We start from the raw sequence: 14,943 nt of genomic DNA, 5'->3' as shown, positions 1-14,943 counted from the left end.
CCTGCACCTGCACCCCTCACTCCCCAGACACTTAACCTGCATCCAGCTGCTGGGGCTGCTCCTGCAACCCTGCCTGGCTCCACACGTGTGGGCCCAAGTGGCCCCTTGCATGCCAGGCTGCCAGCAGGAGGACACCCCGCACTTTCCTGGAAGTCCCTCGCGACCCTTTCGAATATTCTTGTGACTCAGTTTTGGGCGTGACCCACAGGTTGAGAAATGCTGGCGCACAGAGCACTTTGTGGGGGGCCAGAGGGAAAGGGGCGACACCCCCCTGCAGAGTACAGGGAAGAGAAGGGGTGTACAAGTGACCTCCAAGCACAGGGGAGATGGGCGCGATCTCACAGCCAGGCCTGGTTTCCGTATGACCCTGACTGCCAGGGGCTGCATGGCGAGGCCAGGCATCCAGCTTCCCTCACGATTCCACGCTGGCACCTGACAGAAATGGAAGCTTTGTTTCCTCTTGTGTGGCAGTGCTTTTGCAGAGGCCAGGTGTGAACTTTGTTGGCCTTTGTCCACCTCCAGATTCAGGTCTTCAGCAGTAAAAGAGTGCATCCATGCTATACTGAAGGAGGAGCTAGCCAATGTGCAGTACAACCCGGAGGAGACACCGCAGCTCACAAAGCAATTATCTGAGACGATTAAAGACAAGCTGAAAGGTAATGAGGATGGATAGGGATAAGCTTCTCTCCTTACTGAGCTGGCCCTCTTCCTCTGACAGGTATAGGCTCCCTCTTTCCCTAAACCTCTGCATTGATCACTCACTGCCCATAACCTAGCGTTGCTCAATAAATTCCCATCCATGGGCAGGGTGCTCAGTGGAGTTGCCCCCTGCAAGGAGCAACTTAAAATCAAGTTGAGACAGACAAATGCGATTATGCAGACTGGATCCCCCTGAGAGGGGGGAATGAGAGAGAGCATGAGTGGCCACAGATAGTGTGGAAAGAAACAAGGGACAGATCATGCTCCTGCTACACTCAGTGAAATTGCTTCTGGTTTGCTGTCATGTAAACCCTATTGCAATAGGGGATCAGAATGAGACCCAGTGGGTGCAGGCCCGAAAGAGGATTGGAAAGAGTGGAGGATACAAGAAGAAGTGTAAACTGCAGGCATGGGCTGTGAGACGCCCACACTACAGCATGAGGATGTACTGTAGTTGTAACTTGTAATTATTTCAGAACCCATTAAAACATTTCCAAAGCCCTGGTAGGAGATTCAGTATTATTGCTGATCAGTGATAATTTCATGATCGTTATCAGTGATCTTTGCATTCGTCGGGGAATGGGGTTGTGCTCCCTCTGCTGGCTGCAGTGGCAGGAACAACCGAAACATTGCAAGTTCCTGCATTGACCACGGTTTATTAACTCCCTACTCAAGAGATTCATATTAAGGGGGTGGGTGTGTGCATGTGTGCCTGTGAGTGCAAAACGCATGCAATCTAAACATCCAGGACGCGAGTGCAAGGCTTTAAAATCTGCCTCTCTCTCTCTCTCTAGAATCTCTATTTATATCTAAATATATAAATATAATGCCCTGCAGCAGAAGAAGCCCAGTCCAGCTCACAGGGCATGTTAACAGACCCCCCATTCCCTGAAGTGGGAGATAAAAATGAACTATAGCCTGCTGAAGCTTTCATGTGGCCCTGCCTGAGTGAAAGACAGAGGCAATCTTTTGTTTATTCTATTTAAGGCAAATTTGTTCTGGCCTTTGGGTTCCTGGCAAGTTTCCTTGTCCAAAGTGGAGTTCACCCATGATCTAAGGGTGCATCGTTGCTCTTCTTTTAAAAGAGACCCAGGTGCTTTTGCGAGCACATAGCTCAGACCTACACCTGCTTCTGAGAAGTCTTTAATACTACAGTGGAAATCTTCAAGTCATTCTGTGCGCCAGAAACAGGAGGAAACATCCTGTGGATTAGACTAATTTTAAAATCAGTGAAATTGCCTGAATCCCTTTGGATTCATTTCATGTAACAGCCTCCTTTCCACTCAGATGTTTGTTTTAATGGCTCTTGTGGGCATCTTTAAATTCTTGAAAGATATAAAAGTGGAATGTTTACATTTATAGTGGCTGTTTGGGAACTTTCCTCTTTGATTTGTTTTGTGGGAGGCACTAGTCACTTCAGTGTCCTGTTAAAGTGAATGGGTGATTAGCATTTATGAAAATAAGACTGGCAGGCAACTTTATGCTTCATCAGTTGAGTTCCTTTTACCACCCATAAGATGCTAAAGCTTTCTAGCTACAAAATAAATAATTCTGCCTTTGCAACCTCTGTAGTAGAATTCTCAGCCTCTTTAAATTTTGAATTTTATTTCTTTGTAATCTTTACTTTTCTTTTTCAGAGAAGGGGTTTGACAGGTACAAAATGGTGGTGCAGGTTGTGATTGGAGAGCAGAGAGGTGAAGGGGTGAAGTAAGTGTTGCACATCACAAGTCTTTTTGCTTTGGTTGTTCTCCTCCAGAATTGCTTCTAACTGTTCTCTCTGCTGGAGTTAAGAAATTATACTGGGCTTTACATTTCTAAGCAGCTGGGAAAGAATTATATTAAGGGTTAAATATTTAAATGTTTTCAGCTCCTATTTAGCTGATTAAAGTGGCTAAAGAGCCCTGCACCCACCATACTGTACTGCCTTTTTAGTCCCAGTCCCAGCTGTGGATGATGAGCACCTGCCAAACTAGCCACAGGTGTCTGCAATCAGAGGAAAGTTTCTACTTGATGTCATAGTAAGGTTCTGGCTCTGGTGCTGAGCTAAGAAAACTGGCTGGAACAGCCCAAGAACCAGGTAATCTGTATGTGCTGCGTCTCTGTGCAGCAGTATATCTGTGTATCACTGCTATAAACTGGAAGCTCAGCAGTTGTAAAAGACTGAGAAGGGGGAGGGGGGTGTATGTGTTAGTCACAGGATGCCAATGAGCCCTTAGTGCCTTGCAGCTGTAAGGACATGTGTCTTTCTGGGATCATAGGAAAATAGGGCTGGAAGGAACCTCATGGGATCATCTAGTCCAGCCACCTGCTCACAGCAGCATTATTCCTGACTAACCCATCCCAGCCAAGTGTCTGTCTAATCTGCTCTTGAAAACTTCCAAGGATAGAGATTCCACAGTTTCTCTAGGTAGCCTGTTCCAGTCAAACCACCCTCAGTCAAAGTATTTCCAGTAGAAAAGCCTATCCTATAGGTGGAAACTAAAAGTGCTTGGTGTGTTTAACCTGGAAAAAAGAAGGTTGAGAAGGGATCTAACTGCTTTTTGCAAATATGTCAAGGGGGTACACATTGGGGAGAGAGGAGGGATCTTTCAGCCAAAAGTAGATAGAAACTGGCTGGGAATAATTTTTGGCTGGAAATTAGAAGCAGGTTCCTAACAATCAGAACAGTGAAGGTCTAGAACAGCAGCTCTGAGGGGGCAGCAGGGGTAAGAAACCAGACTGGAGGTGGGTCACATTTTGAAGGGGGTTATCTGTTGGCATCGCGCACAACAGCAAGTCACTGGACTCGATGACCCAAAAGGCACCTTCCCGTCCTGCGTGTTTTAAAGGAGAATATTGGTCTTCACAGGGACTCCACAATGATATCTCTCTTCATGCCACAGTCTATCTTGTTAATGGTTTTGTCTTGGTTCATTTGTTTAGCATGGCTGCCCGATGCTTCTGGGACGCTGACACAGACAGCTATGCACACGACGTCTTCATGAATGTAAGCCTTTTCTTTTTTGCAGGGGGAGGGTGGGGGCGCTGATCTATTCCCGAGGGCTTTTTCTTGGCTGTGACGTGGGGGGAGGAGATTCTGCAGCAGAGCTGTATCCACACACAAGGTTTTGCCAGCAGATCTGCCTCAGCAATGGGATGTGTCACCCTTCAACAGCTCTGCTGGCAGAGCTCTTGTTGTGTCACCCAAGGATTAGTAAAACGTGGGAGGTACACACAGTACTCTCAGTACCCTCAAACATGCACCCAGAGGCAGAATTCAGCTGTTCATATGAAGTCAGTGTAGCTTGGGCACAGCTAATGATGAAAATGTCTGAGATTTTAGTGGATTGACTAAAGTCAGGTGAAAACCTGGCATGCGAAGTTGCTGTAAGAATTGTTCAGGATCGTTTAAAGTACTCTTGTCTGAATCTTCCATTAGAACCTATGTTCTTAATGCAACGGGAAGAAAAGTTGATCTCTGCACTCCCATACGTCTGCCATGGATACTTTTTGAAATGGGCTTTCTCATGCAAAAAGCCTTGGGAACTTTCTGCTCTGCTTTTAGTGGGGCTTCTCTGTGACCGCTGACTTGTCTTAAAACCCCATTGTCTGGTTGTTTTTTTTCCCCCCAGGACAGTCTGTTCTGTGTGGTGGCTGCATTTGGGTGCTTCTACTACTGATGCTGGTGAAGATTGCAAAGAAGAGCTCACATTCTTTTAGAGCATTTCTAGTGTGGTTTTCTTCTGTAATATGTTTTGGAGGGGAAAAAATGAGGCAAGCCACGTACTCAGTTGTTCAAAGCAGCAGACCCACAGTTGTGTAAAGCACACTCGCCATCCCACCATAGAACACACATGTTCACAGCTTCCTCTTCTGTCCTCCTCATGCTAAATGTTGCTGTGTGGCCTATTAATAGTCTGTCATCTTTTTTAACCTTCCCTTTGTACTGTGTGCAAAAAGGGATTAATCCATCCCCACGAGCCAAGTGTCTTGCTCAGTCACTAGACAGTTCGTGTCTGCAGGCAAATCCAACTTCTGTCTTGAAATGGCCAATTCCTTTCTATGAGTATCTACTTGTTTCTATAATGTCTGAACTATTTATGAGAAGCACAATTATAATAAATGTAAATGTATTTATTTTATCTTTTTGCAACTCTGCTGCTCCCCACGTTTGCTCGTCTCTTCCAATGTTGTCTGGGCTGCCTTCATTCCACCCTCTAGTTTCGGACAAAATAGGCTGTCTCTTATGAAATCATGTGCCTCTCTGAACCAGTCAGTGTCTAAGGTGCCACCCTGCCCTGCTCTGCCATTTACAGTGGTCTTAGATATTCAAGAGTGCTTCTTTCACTACTGTTTCCAATCAAATTCTAAGGCACAGAACGCCCTTCTTCAACTAATCCTCCAAACCACTACCCTAGCCTCTTCTGAATCCCATGAGGTCATGGACTTCAGTGCTGCCTAAGAACAAAACAAAGCTAATCAATCCAGCTTACGCTAATAAGCCAGTTAGGTTGAGCTGATACTTATAGGGAGAAAAATGATTCACAACAGTTAAGTCAGACATTAGCTCACACAACTGATTACTTTATTACAGCTGCCGCCGCCGCCTCCTCTGTGTACTGCTTGCTATGCCAGCTTTTGGCAGCTGGTTTCAAAGAAGGCCCTCATTTTGCAAATGCTAACAGAGAGAACTTCACTCTTGTCTGTAATTTCCCCCCACTGCCAAGTAAAGCACCTGCAGTATTGTGCCTGCAGTTTAAGCATTAGATGTTGGCTGCAGCCAAGGCTGGGAATTTTGACTGGGTTGTGCCAGTGCTGCTAGGACTTAAAGCCAGAGGTTCCTGGCTAGAGGGTCTTGCCCCTCTGCTCAAGGTCAGACCAACTGCTACATTTTGGGCTGCAGTCAGATTGGTACAGACTGGGTGGTAGTTGCCTTCCTGCGTAGCAGAGGCATGGTCTCTACCTGGGATCTCAATAAGGAGCAGGACGTTGGTTGCTGTGGTCCTTCTACTTTACCTGGGGCAGGTTTGGGTTTGATGTCTTCTGTTGTGTCAGGGTCAGTGGTAGTTTTACAAAGAATTTAGATTATGGCTTTGTGTAGCATGGTTTGGATAGGGCTGATTCTGCCTCAGGCAGGGAGTTCAACTTGATGTCACCTCTGCATCCCCTTCCAACCCCACTTGATTCTGTGTCAAGGTGTGTGTATGCACAGTAGGATTTCAAGACATTTTAGCATTATCACAGCCTAAATTAGCCAGGGTTGCTACATTTAATGACTAGGGGTTACAACAGGTCACAATGACACTCCATAACTTTATTCTTCATTTGCCTCCTAAAGGATGACGCCAAGCTGAGGGGAGTGGTAGATATGCTGGAGGATAGGGCTAGGATTCAGAGAGACCTTGACAAATTGGAGGATTGGACTTAAATCTTATGATGTTCAGTAAAGAGAAGTGCAAAGTCCTGTACTTAAGACAGAATAGTCCCATGCATTGGTGCAGGCTGGGGGTGACTGGCTGGGCAACAGGTCTGCAGAAAAGGCCCTAGGGGGACAGTGGACAAGAAGCTGAACAGGAGCCAGCAGTGTGCCCTTGCTTCCAAGAAGGCTGACAGCGTCCTGGGCTGCGTTGGTAGGAGCGCTGCCAGCAGATGGAGGGAGGTGATTCTTCCCCTCTATTCAGCACTGGGGAGGCCACACCTGGAGTCCTGTATCTAGTTTTGGGGCCCCCATTACGGAAGAGATGTGGACAAATTGGAGAGATTCCAGAGGAGGGCAATGAAAATGTCTTGGGGGTTGGAGCACATGACTTGAGGAGAGGCTGAGGGAGCTGCACTTATGAGGAGGGGATTTGATAGCAGCCTTCAACTCCCTGCAGAGGGGTTGCAAAGAGGATGGAGCTGGACTGTTCTTAGTGGTACAAATGACAGAACAAGGAGCAATGGGCTCAAGTTGTAGCAAGGGAAGTTGAGGTTTGATATTAGGAAAAACTTTCTCACTAGGGGGGTGGTGAAGCACTGGAACAGGTTACCCAGAGAGGTGGTGGGATCTCCATCCTTTGAGGTTTTTAAGACCCAGGTAGGCAAAACCTTGGATGGGATGATGTAGTTGGGGCTGGTCCTGTTCTGAGCAGGGGTTTGGACTAGGTGGCTTGCTGAGGTCCCTTCCAACCCTTATTGTCTGTGATCCTATGACTTGTGCATTCTGTTCCACCTTACAGTGCTGGAAATATTATGCTACAATGTTGGACATAACACACACCATAATTATGTTTCTTCCTTCTCTGAGTGATATCCCAAAGCAGTACCTACCTCAGCTTCATCTAGTTTGAATCTGAATACCAAATAGACTGTCACCCCATATACTTAGTTATTAACAGATCAGCACAACAGATTGTCATATGTTCCACACACTTAGGAAATTATTTTGCCTTGGCATTGCTGAGATCACACCTAAAGCTTTACTTACTTCAGAAAAGGAGCTTGAAGATGGGAGTGGGGCAAAAAAAAATAAGTCAGTTCAATGAAAACACTCACTAAAAAGCTGATGTTTAAATTCTTCGCTCCGTCTTCCTGTATCGATCTGATTCATCAAGTCATTGGAAAAAAACATTTAAATAGTAATGAAAGGCATGTGATTCTTTTGGTTTTTACTAAGGCAAGGACTAAAAAAGTGGAAGTCCTGTTTTATTTCTGACATGTACTTGCTACCCTTCCCAGCAAAGGCTCAGAGCAGCTAGAGAACAATATGAAACAGTACAACTTGCAACAACTTACAGTGCTAACATAAAATACAAACCAACCTACCTAAACAACGTCCCAGCTTGGTAAACGCCTGCCCAAGCAGAAAGGTCCAGGGTGCTTCTGGAAGATGTCCAGGCTCCGGCTCTGGCGGCCTCAAGGATTGAGTCCCAAGGCTGAGGAGCAACTGCTGCAAACAACCTTCCCACATGTTTTTGCCATGCAGCCTTGGCAAACTGATGGTCCTTGCAGAAGGTTGCTCTTGGCTGACCTCAGGAGTCATGATGAGGCATAAGGGAGCAGGTCATTTAGGGCCATAGAGGTCAAAACCAGCACCTTGGATTGTGCCTGGAAAGATATAAAAAGCCAGTGCAGACTGCAGTTTCTTTTTGTTATTCATATATTTTGTGTTCCAGGTCAAATCAACCAAATCATATCTACTGAGCACAAAATCATTCCAAAAACAATGTCGATTGAGCAGGCAGAACTCAATCATTCTAACTACCTTGTCTGGTGCTATGGCCAGTGAGCATCCTCCCTCCCAGGCTCTCATCCTTGGATTTCAGATACTCCCAAATCCATCGGCAGGCATCCTATGTGCCGGCCCAAGCCCAGATGCCCCCGTTTGATCTTAGCCCACAAGAGGCCAAGACACTTGATCTGAGCCAAATGCTTCTAGGCACAGAAGGTGGGTGAGTTTTTGTTGTTGTTCTAAGGAAAATTTTGTGTCTCCCAAGTCAAACCAGCCATATCAGTTCCAAATCCTTTCAATCCTTCAAGAACCACACGTGGCCCTACTACCAGCAAGTATACCCCACCCCAAACTTTCCAGCCTGGGGCTTCGGATACTTCCAAATCTTTTGGCGGGCATCCTACCCGCTGGCCCAAGCCCAGAGGATTGGGGTTTGGATGCCAACGAGTTTCACTTGCCCTCAGCTGTACGGCCGCAGGAACAAACGGGGGAAAAATCTCCCATGTCAATGAAGTCGGTGTGTAGCCAAAATCCTCCTGCTGGAAGCTGGCCAGCGGGAAGCTTGTCGGCAGTCCTGTCTGCAAGCAGATGAGGGTGCAACCCTCCACTACTCAGCGCCATTTTAATTGCATCACCTCAGTCACGGCGTTAGCACGAAGGGGAGCCTTGGCTCCACTGGGATTGCACGAGACAACTGGCAGTCTCTTCTGGACCGAGTGCAGGGCAGAGATGTGTCCCCTAGGCCGCGGTGATAAGCACGCAGTAGGCAGCAGTGCAGGCCGCTGGGCCACGGCGCTGCAGTCAAGATTGAACCCAGCAATTTGCAGCCCCCTGGCAACTTTGGGCTTGTTCACTCCTTGGTTTGCTTCTTCCCTGAATCCCTCCACGTGCTGCAGGGCTACCTGGCACATGCCTGCACGTGGGGACCTGCCTTTTCCCGCCGCTGGGTCTCAGAGGCACAGCCCCACTTCTTCCGGGGGACTTGACCCCAAGCCCCGCCCTTCAATTAGGGCAGCCCTGAGCCCTCCTTCAGGCCTCCTCTTTCTTCCCCTCTCGCTGCAGGTGGCTGAGGCCATGGCGGAGCGGCCACGCAAGCACCACCGCAAGTCCAAGCGCTGCCTGCTGTGCGAGGCGCCCTTTCCGGGCACGGCGGAGGGGGAGCTGTGCCCCAAGTGTGACACCCCACTCCCCACCACCCAGCTGGACCTCGAGGCCGAGTGGCGCAGCAGGCCCCTGTCTCCCAGGCTGGCGCGGGCCTCCACTGGGGACCCCCGCAAGGATAAGCGCAAGGCCCAGGCACAGGTAACTCCCTTGCCACTAACGGGGACAGATCTCAACGCCCCCTCCAGCAGCTGCTGATGCCCCTAACCCCAAGCTCAGGGGCACCAGGGAGGGGGGGCAGCTCCTGCTGCCACCCACTGCCCCTGCAGCCCCTGCCTGCCTCTGCCCTGGGTCATGCCCGAGGGCTGCCCCACAACCCTGCAACAAAACCGGGGGGGGGGGCACCTGCAGGCCGAGCACAGGCTGCAAGGCCGGGTGTGCTGACCCGACCGCATCTCCCCCCCGCCCCGTGTTATTGTAGGGTCTTCACCCCACCCCCCCCCGGTTATTTTAAGGTCTCCCGGAGGCTGTTATTGCAAGGTCTCCCCCCCTATTATTTTAGGGTCCCCGCAGTGTTTTTTATACGGTTTCCCCCATGTTATTGTAGGGTCCCCCTTTATTTTAGGGCCTCCCCCCGGGTGTTATTTTAGGGTCTCTGCTCGTGTGTTGTTGTTGTAGGGTCTTCACCCCGTGGGGTCTCCATCCCCACCCCCGTGTTATTTTAAAGTCTCCCGCCGGGTGTTATTATAGGGTCCCCGTCCCGTGTTATTGTAGAGTCCCCCTGTTATTTTACGGTCCCCCCCGGTGTCATTGCAGAGTCCCCAGGCCCGGCCTTCACTCCCGGGGGGTGGGGCCTACACTACTAACCCCGCCCCCCGTGGCGGTGGGGGAGGGGACGGAACCCGCGCGCCCGGTGGCGGTTGCTGGGGGGCGGGGCGACTGCGGACGTCGCGGTCCGTTCCGGCGGGGCCGGGCACTTCCGGTGCGGGCGGGGCAGGAGCGGAGTCCGCGGGCAGGAGCGGAGCCGGGCGGCGAGTAGCAGGTCAGAGCCGGGGGGCGTCGGGGTGGTGGGGGGGCCGGGGCCTGCCCCCCCCCCCCGTGCTGGCATCGCTGTTACGTTGCAGGGCCCTGTGTCATGCGGGGGGGGCATGTATTTTGCTTTGCTGGAGAGGGGGGGGCCTGTGCTGCAATATACGGAGCCGCTGAACTTCGAGGTGCGGTCAGCGCCCCAAACGTCCACGTCCGGCGTTCACGAATGCTTCGGGCGTCGACACGGCTGACCGCGGCACGGATCTACCGCCTGGGAGTGAACGGGCCCTGGAGGTCAGGAATCGGGACTGGGTCCCGCTTCCAGGACAGCCTTGGGGCACCAGTTCCCGAAGAGGAGCCGGACCTGGGCAGCAGGGTCCTGCTCCCCCGGCACTTGCCGAAGGTTAATTCGAGGCGTTGCCCACTCTAGGCATTCCAGCCCTCCTCCAGGATCGCCGGGTGGGTCTCGTTACTCCCTCCAGCCTTGAATCTCTGCGGTCTCAGGGCATTGCCCCAGCATTCGGGAGGCTCCGGGCCGGGGGAATTCCATCTTTTTCTCTCTCTGATCTTGCATCTTCTGGAGCCTGAACACAGCGCTGTCGTGGTCTGAGCAGGGGCAGGGGGTGTTCTCACTGGAGATCTTGACCCCTTCAAGTTATCTCGAGCTCTCCTGCCAAGAAGAGGGCTCATTGGACAGCAACGCAAGGTGCTTCATTCCTTGCTCTGGGGCCAAGTGCATTTTAGCCTGGGAAAACAAGAGACAGGAACTCAGAAACGAAGCCCCCAGCACTGGATCTATTGGATCTGTTGTTAACCTTGCTGCTTTTGTCTGAGCTGAGCAAATTCCCTGGCACTGGAGAAAGCCCCGCTCATCCAGAGCCACAGTGGCTGCCTGCAAACGAGCTCTTCCTTGGGGCCATGCCCGCTTAAGTTTCTCAAATGAGGTTTTGGAGCTAACCCCAACTTGCTGCAGGCGTGATTGGCTGCAGGACAGGGCGCTTCGAGCATTCGGGAAGTAATGTGCTCAAGCCTGTGCTGAGCTGGTGTTGCAGGGGTTGAATCCTGCTGGCAGTCACTGATAGATCCTGGGGCTATTTCAGTCTGTGGGGTATAAATAGCAGAAGGTTAAAGCTGTGTCCCAGAGATGCTTTTCAGTGCAGGAGCTTCCAGATCGGTGATAAGCGCTTGTTCACATAGGTGGGTTCCTGGGGATGGACAACCCTTGGCCGTGGGGGTAGTGGTGGGTGGCTGGACTTTCTTCAAGCTTGTACCTGCTCTCGTTTTAGCACCTATTAGAGCTGGGCTTGCTCTTCTGGTGCCCAGTCCAGCCCCCCTGGAAATCGCAGAAAGGCTCCCACTGATTTCACAGCACTGAAATCAGTGGGAGTCATCCTGCTTGGCTCCCTGCGCTGAGAGTGCTTGCTGTTCCTAAGTCAGCCTAGACAGAGGCCTACCTGCCAAGGATGAAGACTGCAGATTCTTTAGGCAGCTCATTGCACTGTCGTGCTGCTCTTGCAGGAGGTTTTCTCCAAGCTTTGATCTACATCTGCTTTGCTGTAGGTTAGGCAGGAGTGAATGTGGCCCTTGGCATCATTGCAGCTGGCATGTATCACAACTACCCCGTAAAGCAGGGTATTTCTCAAGCTTCAAGCAAACGCAGCCCCTTCACCAGCAGGCAGGCCCTGTCGCAACAAGCTCCTGTAGGTAAAGCAGAGCATGAAGGGAGCCCAGCAAGAGGGAGAAGGTGGATCAACTGAGTGGAGAGGAGTTGGTAGTTGTGGGGGGAAGAATCGGGGAGGTTATTGCTGTAGGTGTCATGGCAGAACTTGGATGGTGGTTCCCTCTGCATCATCCTGTACTAGAAGAGGAGATGGTTCCTGGCCCTGCCGTAATCTTTTCTTCTGGCAGCAGAGCTTTCCCTGTGTTGTAGGAGAGGGCATGATCACTATGCACTTTGGCTTCAGTGCAGCAAGCAGGCATCTTTTGGATTCATCCTGATGGAGGTTCCTGTTACAGTCCTCCCGCTGGTGTTGGAAAGGGGTGTGCGGGTTAGCAGCTGAGCCGATCCATCATTCTTATGACTTGCTCCAGCCCCCTGCCAGGAAAGTTAAAAGCATCCCCGGGAGTAAACCAGTGACTTGTCTTCCCCAGCTGGGATTATTGTATCAGCTGTCCAGATTGTCTGCTCAGTCACCTCCTTCATCCCTGTCAATGTGGCGTCAGCGAAGCAGAGTATCAGAACATATGGAAGACCATCTCGGCTGATCTCCAGTCATGTCCATTAGCTTGAACTGTAGCCCAGGGTCACTGGTGTGCATGAGCTCTGGGCACTGCTTGATGAGGCAGCACCAGTGAAATGATCCCTGGTACTGAAGTGGGGGCTGGGCAATCTTGCTTGGTGGAACAGGGGAAGTGTGTCTTCCCTGCTGCTGGTCTGTGCTGTGGATAGCATCCCCAGGCACACTAGTCTCTTCATAGAAAGGTCTTTTAAAGTCAGAATTACCTTCAGGCTTTGAGTCCAGCATGCACAAGTGTTTGCTGAGCCAAGGCCCCAGGTTGCAAACTTTTTGAAGGGGGCTGATTGCTGCTTTCTGTAGCATGCCAGTGCTATGAAATAGTCAGTCCCTTCCCAGAACGAGCATTTGCCAGAACTAACGCACCAGGACTATAGAAGGGACTTGAGTAGCAAAGAGGGAGGGGCACCCGCTCATTGACAGTTCAAGATTGACAGGACTTCCCAGTACCTTGGCTGGTCTGGTCCCATAGGACAAGGCTGTCGCTACTTACTGGATGATGGAAATCTCACTGCTATGGACTTTTTCCTCATGCTCCATCTGGGTTACCCCCATTAACTTTGTCTTGTTAAGCCTTGCGGTCTCCCTTTGCACTGTTCCGATCGGTTGCTTTCTGTTGCTGGTTTTCATTGCCCTTCCTGCACCGCTTCATTCCCTGCTACCTGGTGTGTTCCTCCAGCCCCCTGATTGTCTCAGCTTCTCTGAACTCCCTCCTTCTCTTCTGCTCTGGACCACGCGTAATAGCCCAAGAACAGGCCTTGGACAGACCTCGGTCCCTTTCTGTCTGGAGGCTGCCGCACTTGCTGTCCAAAACCTCCTCAGCCATTTTTAGTCTTCATGTGACATAAGCTAGGCACATATTATTACAGCAGGGGAGGCTGCCAAGGGCTGCCTGTCCTGCTTATTCTGAAGCATTGCTCCATGCATGAGTTGGAAACACTCCCAAGTGCCAGGCGAGCAGTGCTGCCCACGTGCCCCTTCTCTAGCTCTGCCTGTGGAGGCCTCCCTATCTGATCTGACTGGTGATCACACAGGAGAGTCATGGGGCACCAGAGCTCTGACATAATTGAGATGCTGTTAAATGCTTGGGATGGGGGAAGGGGAGTAGGAGAAAAGGTTGCCTGTGACGTGGCCTGTGGCCTGTTCTCTGCTGCGTGGCGTGTTTGCCTGCCAGCCAGAGCCGAGGCACACCCAGCATCTGTCCCAGCACACCTGTGGCATGTGGGTGGGGAGGATTTCTCAATCCACAGAGTGCTAGGATTTGGCAGGCCTTTACTGGGGGGTGTCTGATCAGCTTCTCTGACCAAAGGCAGAACAGAAGTGCAAGCTGGGAGCCTACCCCCCTTTTCACGGGCACATCATGGAGGAAATCGGGCTCTGTCAGTCCCAACATTAGCAGCTCCACACTTTTAACTCTTGTGGGAGCTGGAGTGGGATTTTTCCCTTGTCCTCCTCGTGTGCCAAGGTATAAGTAGAGCACGAGTCATAAGTTAGTGACTTGGGCAGCTGAGAGCCAGCTGCTGCTTCCCTGGTCAAGGGTGAGTTCATGAGCAGGTCTTTTCCTCCTTGTTTCCCTGTTTAAAGTGGCTGCTTCTCCCTTTGGGCTTCAACAGGAAACCCAGCTTCACCCTCCAGCTGTCTGTGGGAGCGGAGGTGCAGAGGAGGGGATGTGCATCCAGTTCCATTGAAACTAGAACTGGGAAATTGTGCAACATTTCACGTGGACTGGGCAGCTCTGAATCCGGCCTGTCATGCAGATGCCAAAATAGCCTCATTCACCTCTCACTAATGATGGGACGTAAAGCCATAGGTTCCTGGCTAGAGGGTCTTGCCCCTCTGCTCAGGCTCCAACTGACACCATATTTGGGGTCAGGAAGGTATTTCACCCCATGGTCAGACTGGGAGGCAGGGGCTCACGTTCCTCTGTAGCGAGGGGCATGGTCTCAACCTGGGATCTCTTGCATATGTCGATATCCTTTTATAGAAGCAGGACGTTGGCTGCCATGAGAGTTTCTCTCCAGTCTGCTGATTTTTAGATGCTCAGTTTAATGCAACTGTGAGCTGCTTTACAGGGAGCCATGATTCAGCATTCCCTTCAAGCACCGTTTGTCAAGATGCTCTAACAGCCGATGCCAAATACACTGGCTTAGTCCTGTGTTTAGATGGCTGTGTCTTTGAGCTGACCTTCTGCATCCAGTGCCCTTTATTGACCAGTCTCTCAGCGCTCCCTCAGGAAAGTATCAGTTCTATTCCTCTTCTTTATCATTCTTCTAGGTCTCTCCAACCGACGTGCCAGGCACGTCCAAGAAGATGGAGGCACCAACCTCATCCAGGCTGAATTCCCGGAAGAGAAGAAAAGAAGGCCCAGGACCCAACGGAGCAGCAGAGCTGGATGGTATTCCAGCAAAAATGTCCCGCCGCGCCTTTGTAAGCAAGTATTTAAATTGGGGGTGGGGAGCAAAGTGAATGGCACAGAAGCTGCAGTATTGATCAGAGCCAAGTAAAATGTTCTGTGTCTGGAGAAGACAAGGAGGGAAGCAGTGTTGGTATTTGCTTCTTGCAAAGCAAGCATGACAGCTTTGCTCCATCAACCCAATGGAAGAGAGGGGCCATCACCAGGGAGGATTATAC

General features: G+C 50.8%; 2 protein-coding genes across 3 annotated transcripts in view; both read left to right on the top strand.

The window, feature by feature from the left end:
- Nucleotides 1-4,820, top strand: part of TCTEX1D2 (Tctex1 domain containing 2) — a 5,465-nt gene extending 645 nt beyond the window's left edge. The window contains exons 2-5 of the mRNA XM_019503464.1: nt 523-656; nt 2,337-2,406; nt 3,622-3,685; nt 4,311-4,820. Coding sequence (XP_019359009.1) covers nt 523-656; nt 2,337-2,406; nt 3,622-3,685; nt 4,311-4,358 — 316 coding nt within the window. The 3' untranslated portion in view covers nt 4,359-4,820. The remainder of the gene's footprint in view (nt 1-522; nt 657-2,336; nt 2,407-3,621; nt 3,686-4,310) is intronic.
- Nucleotides 4,821-9,961: 5,141 nt separating this feature from the next.
- The window catches only part of PCYT1A (phosphate cytidylyltransferase 1, choline, alpha), a 24,637-nt gene continuing 19,655 nt past the window's right edge, over nt 9,962-14,943 (top strand). The window contains exons 1-3 of one of the 2 annotated variants that reach the window (XM_019503462.1): nt 9,962-10,019; nt 10,260-10,266; nt 14,585-14,739. In XM_019503462.1, the coding sequence (XP_019359007.1) occupies nt 14,623-14,739 (117 nt within the window). In that variant the 5' untranslated portion in view covers nt 9,962-10,019; nt 10,260-10,266; nt 14,585-14,622. Of the gene's footprint in view, nt 10,032-10,259; nt 10,267-14,584; nt 14,740-14,943 lie in introns of both variants that reach the window. The other variant, XM_019503463.1, reaches the window with a different exon arrangement.

This window comes from Gavialis gangeticus, unplaced genomic scaffold (genome assembly GCF_001723915.1).
Source record: "Gavialis gangeticus isolate Ggan-Ray unplaced genomic scaffold, GavGan_comp1, whole genome shotgun sequence".
Taxonomy (NCBI): Eukaryota; Metazoa; Chordata; order Crocodylia; family Gavialidae; genus Gavialis; species Gavialis gangeticus.
This window is presented reverse-complemented; position numbering and strand designations above follow the sequence as displayed.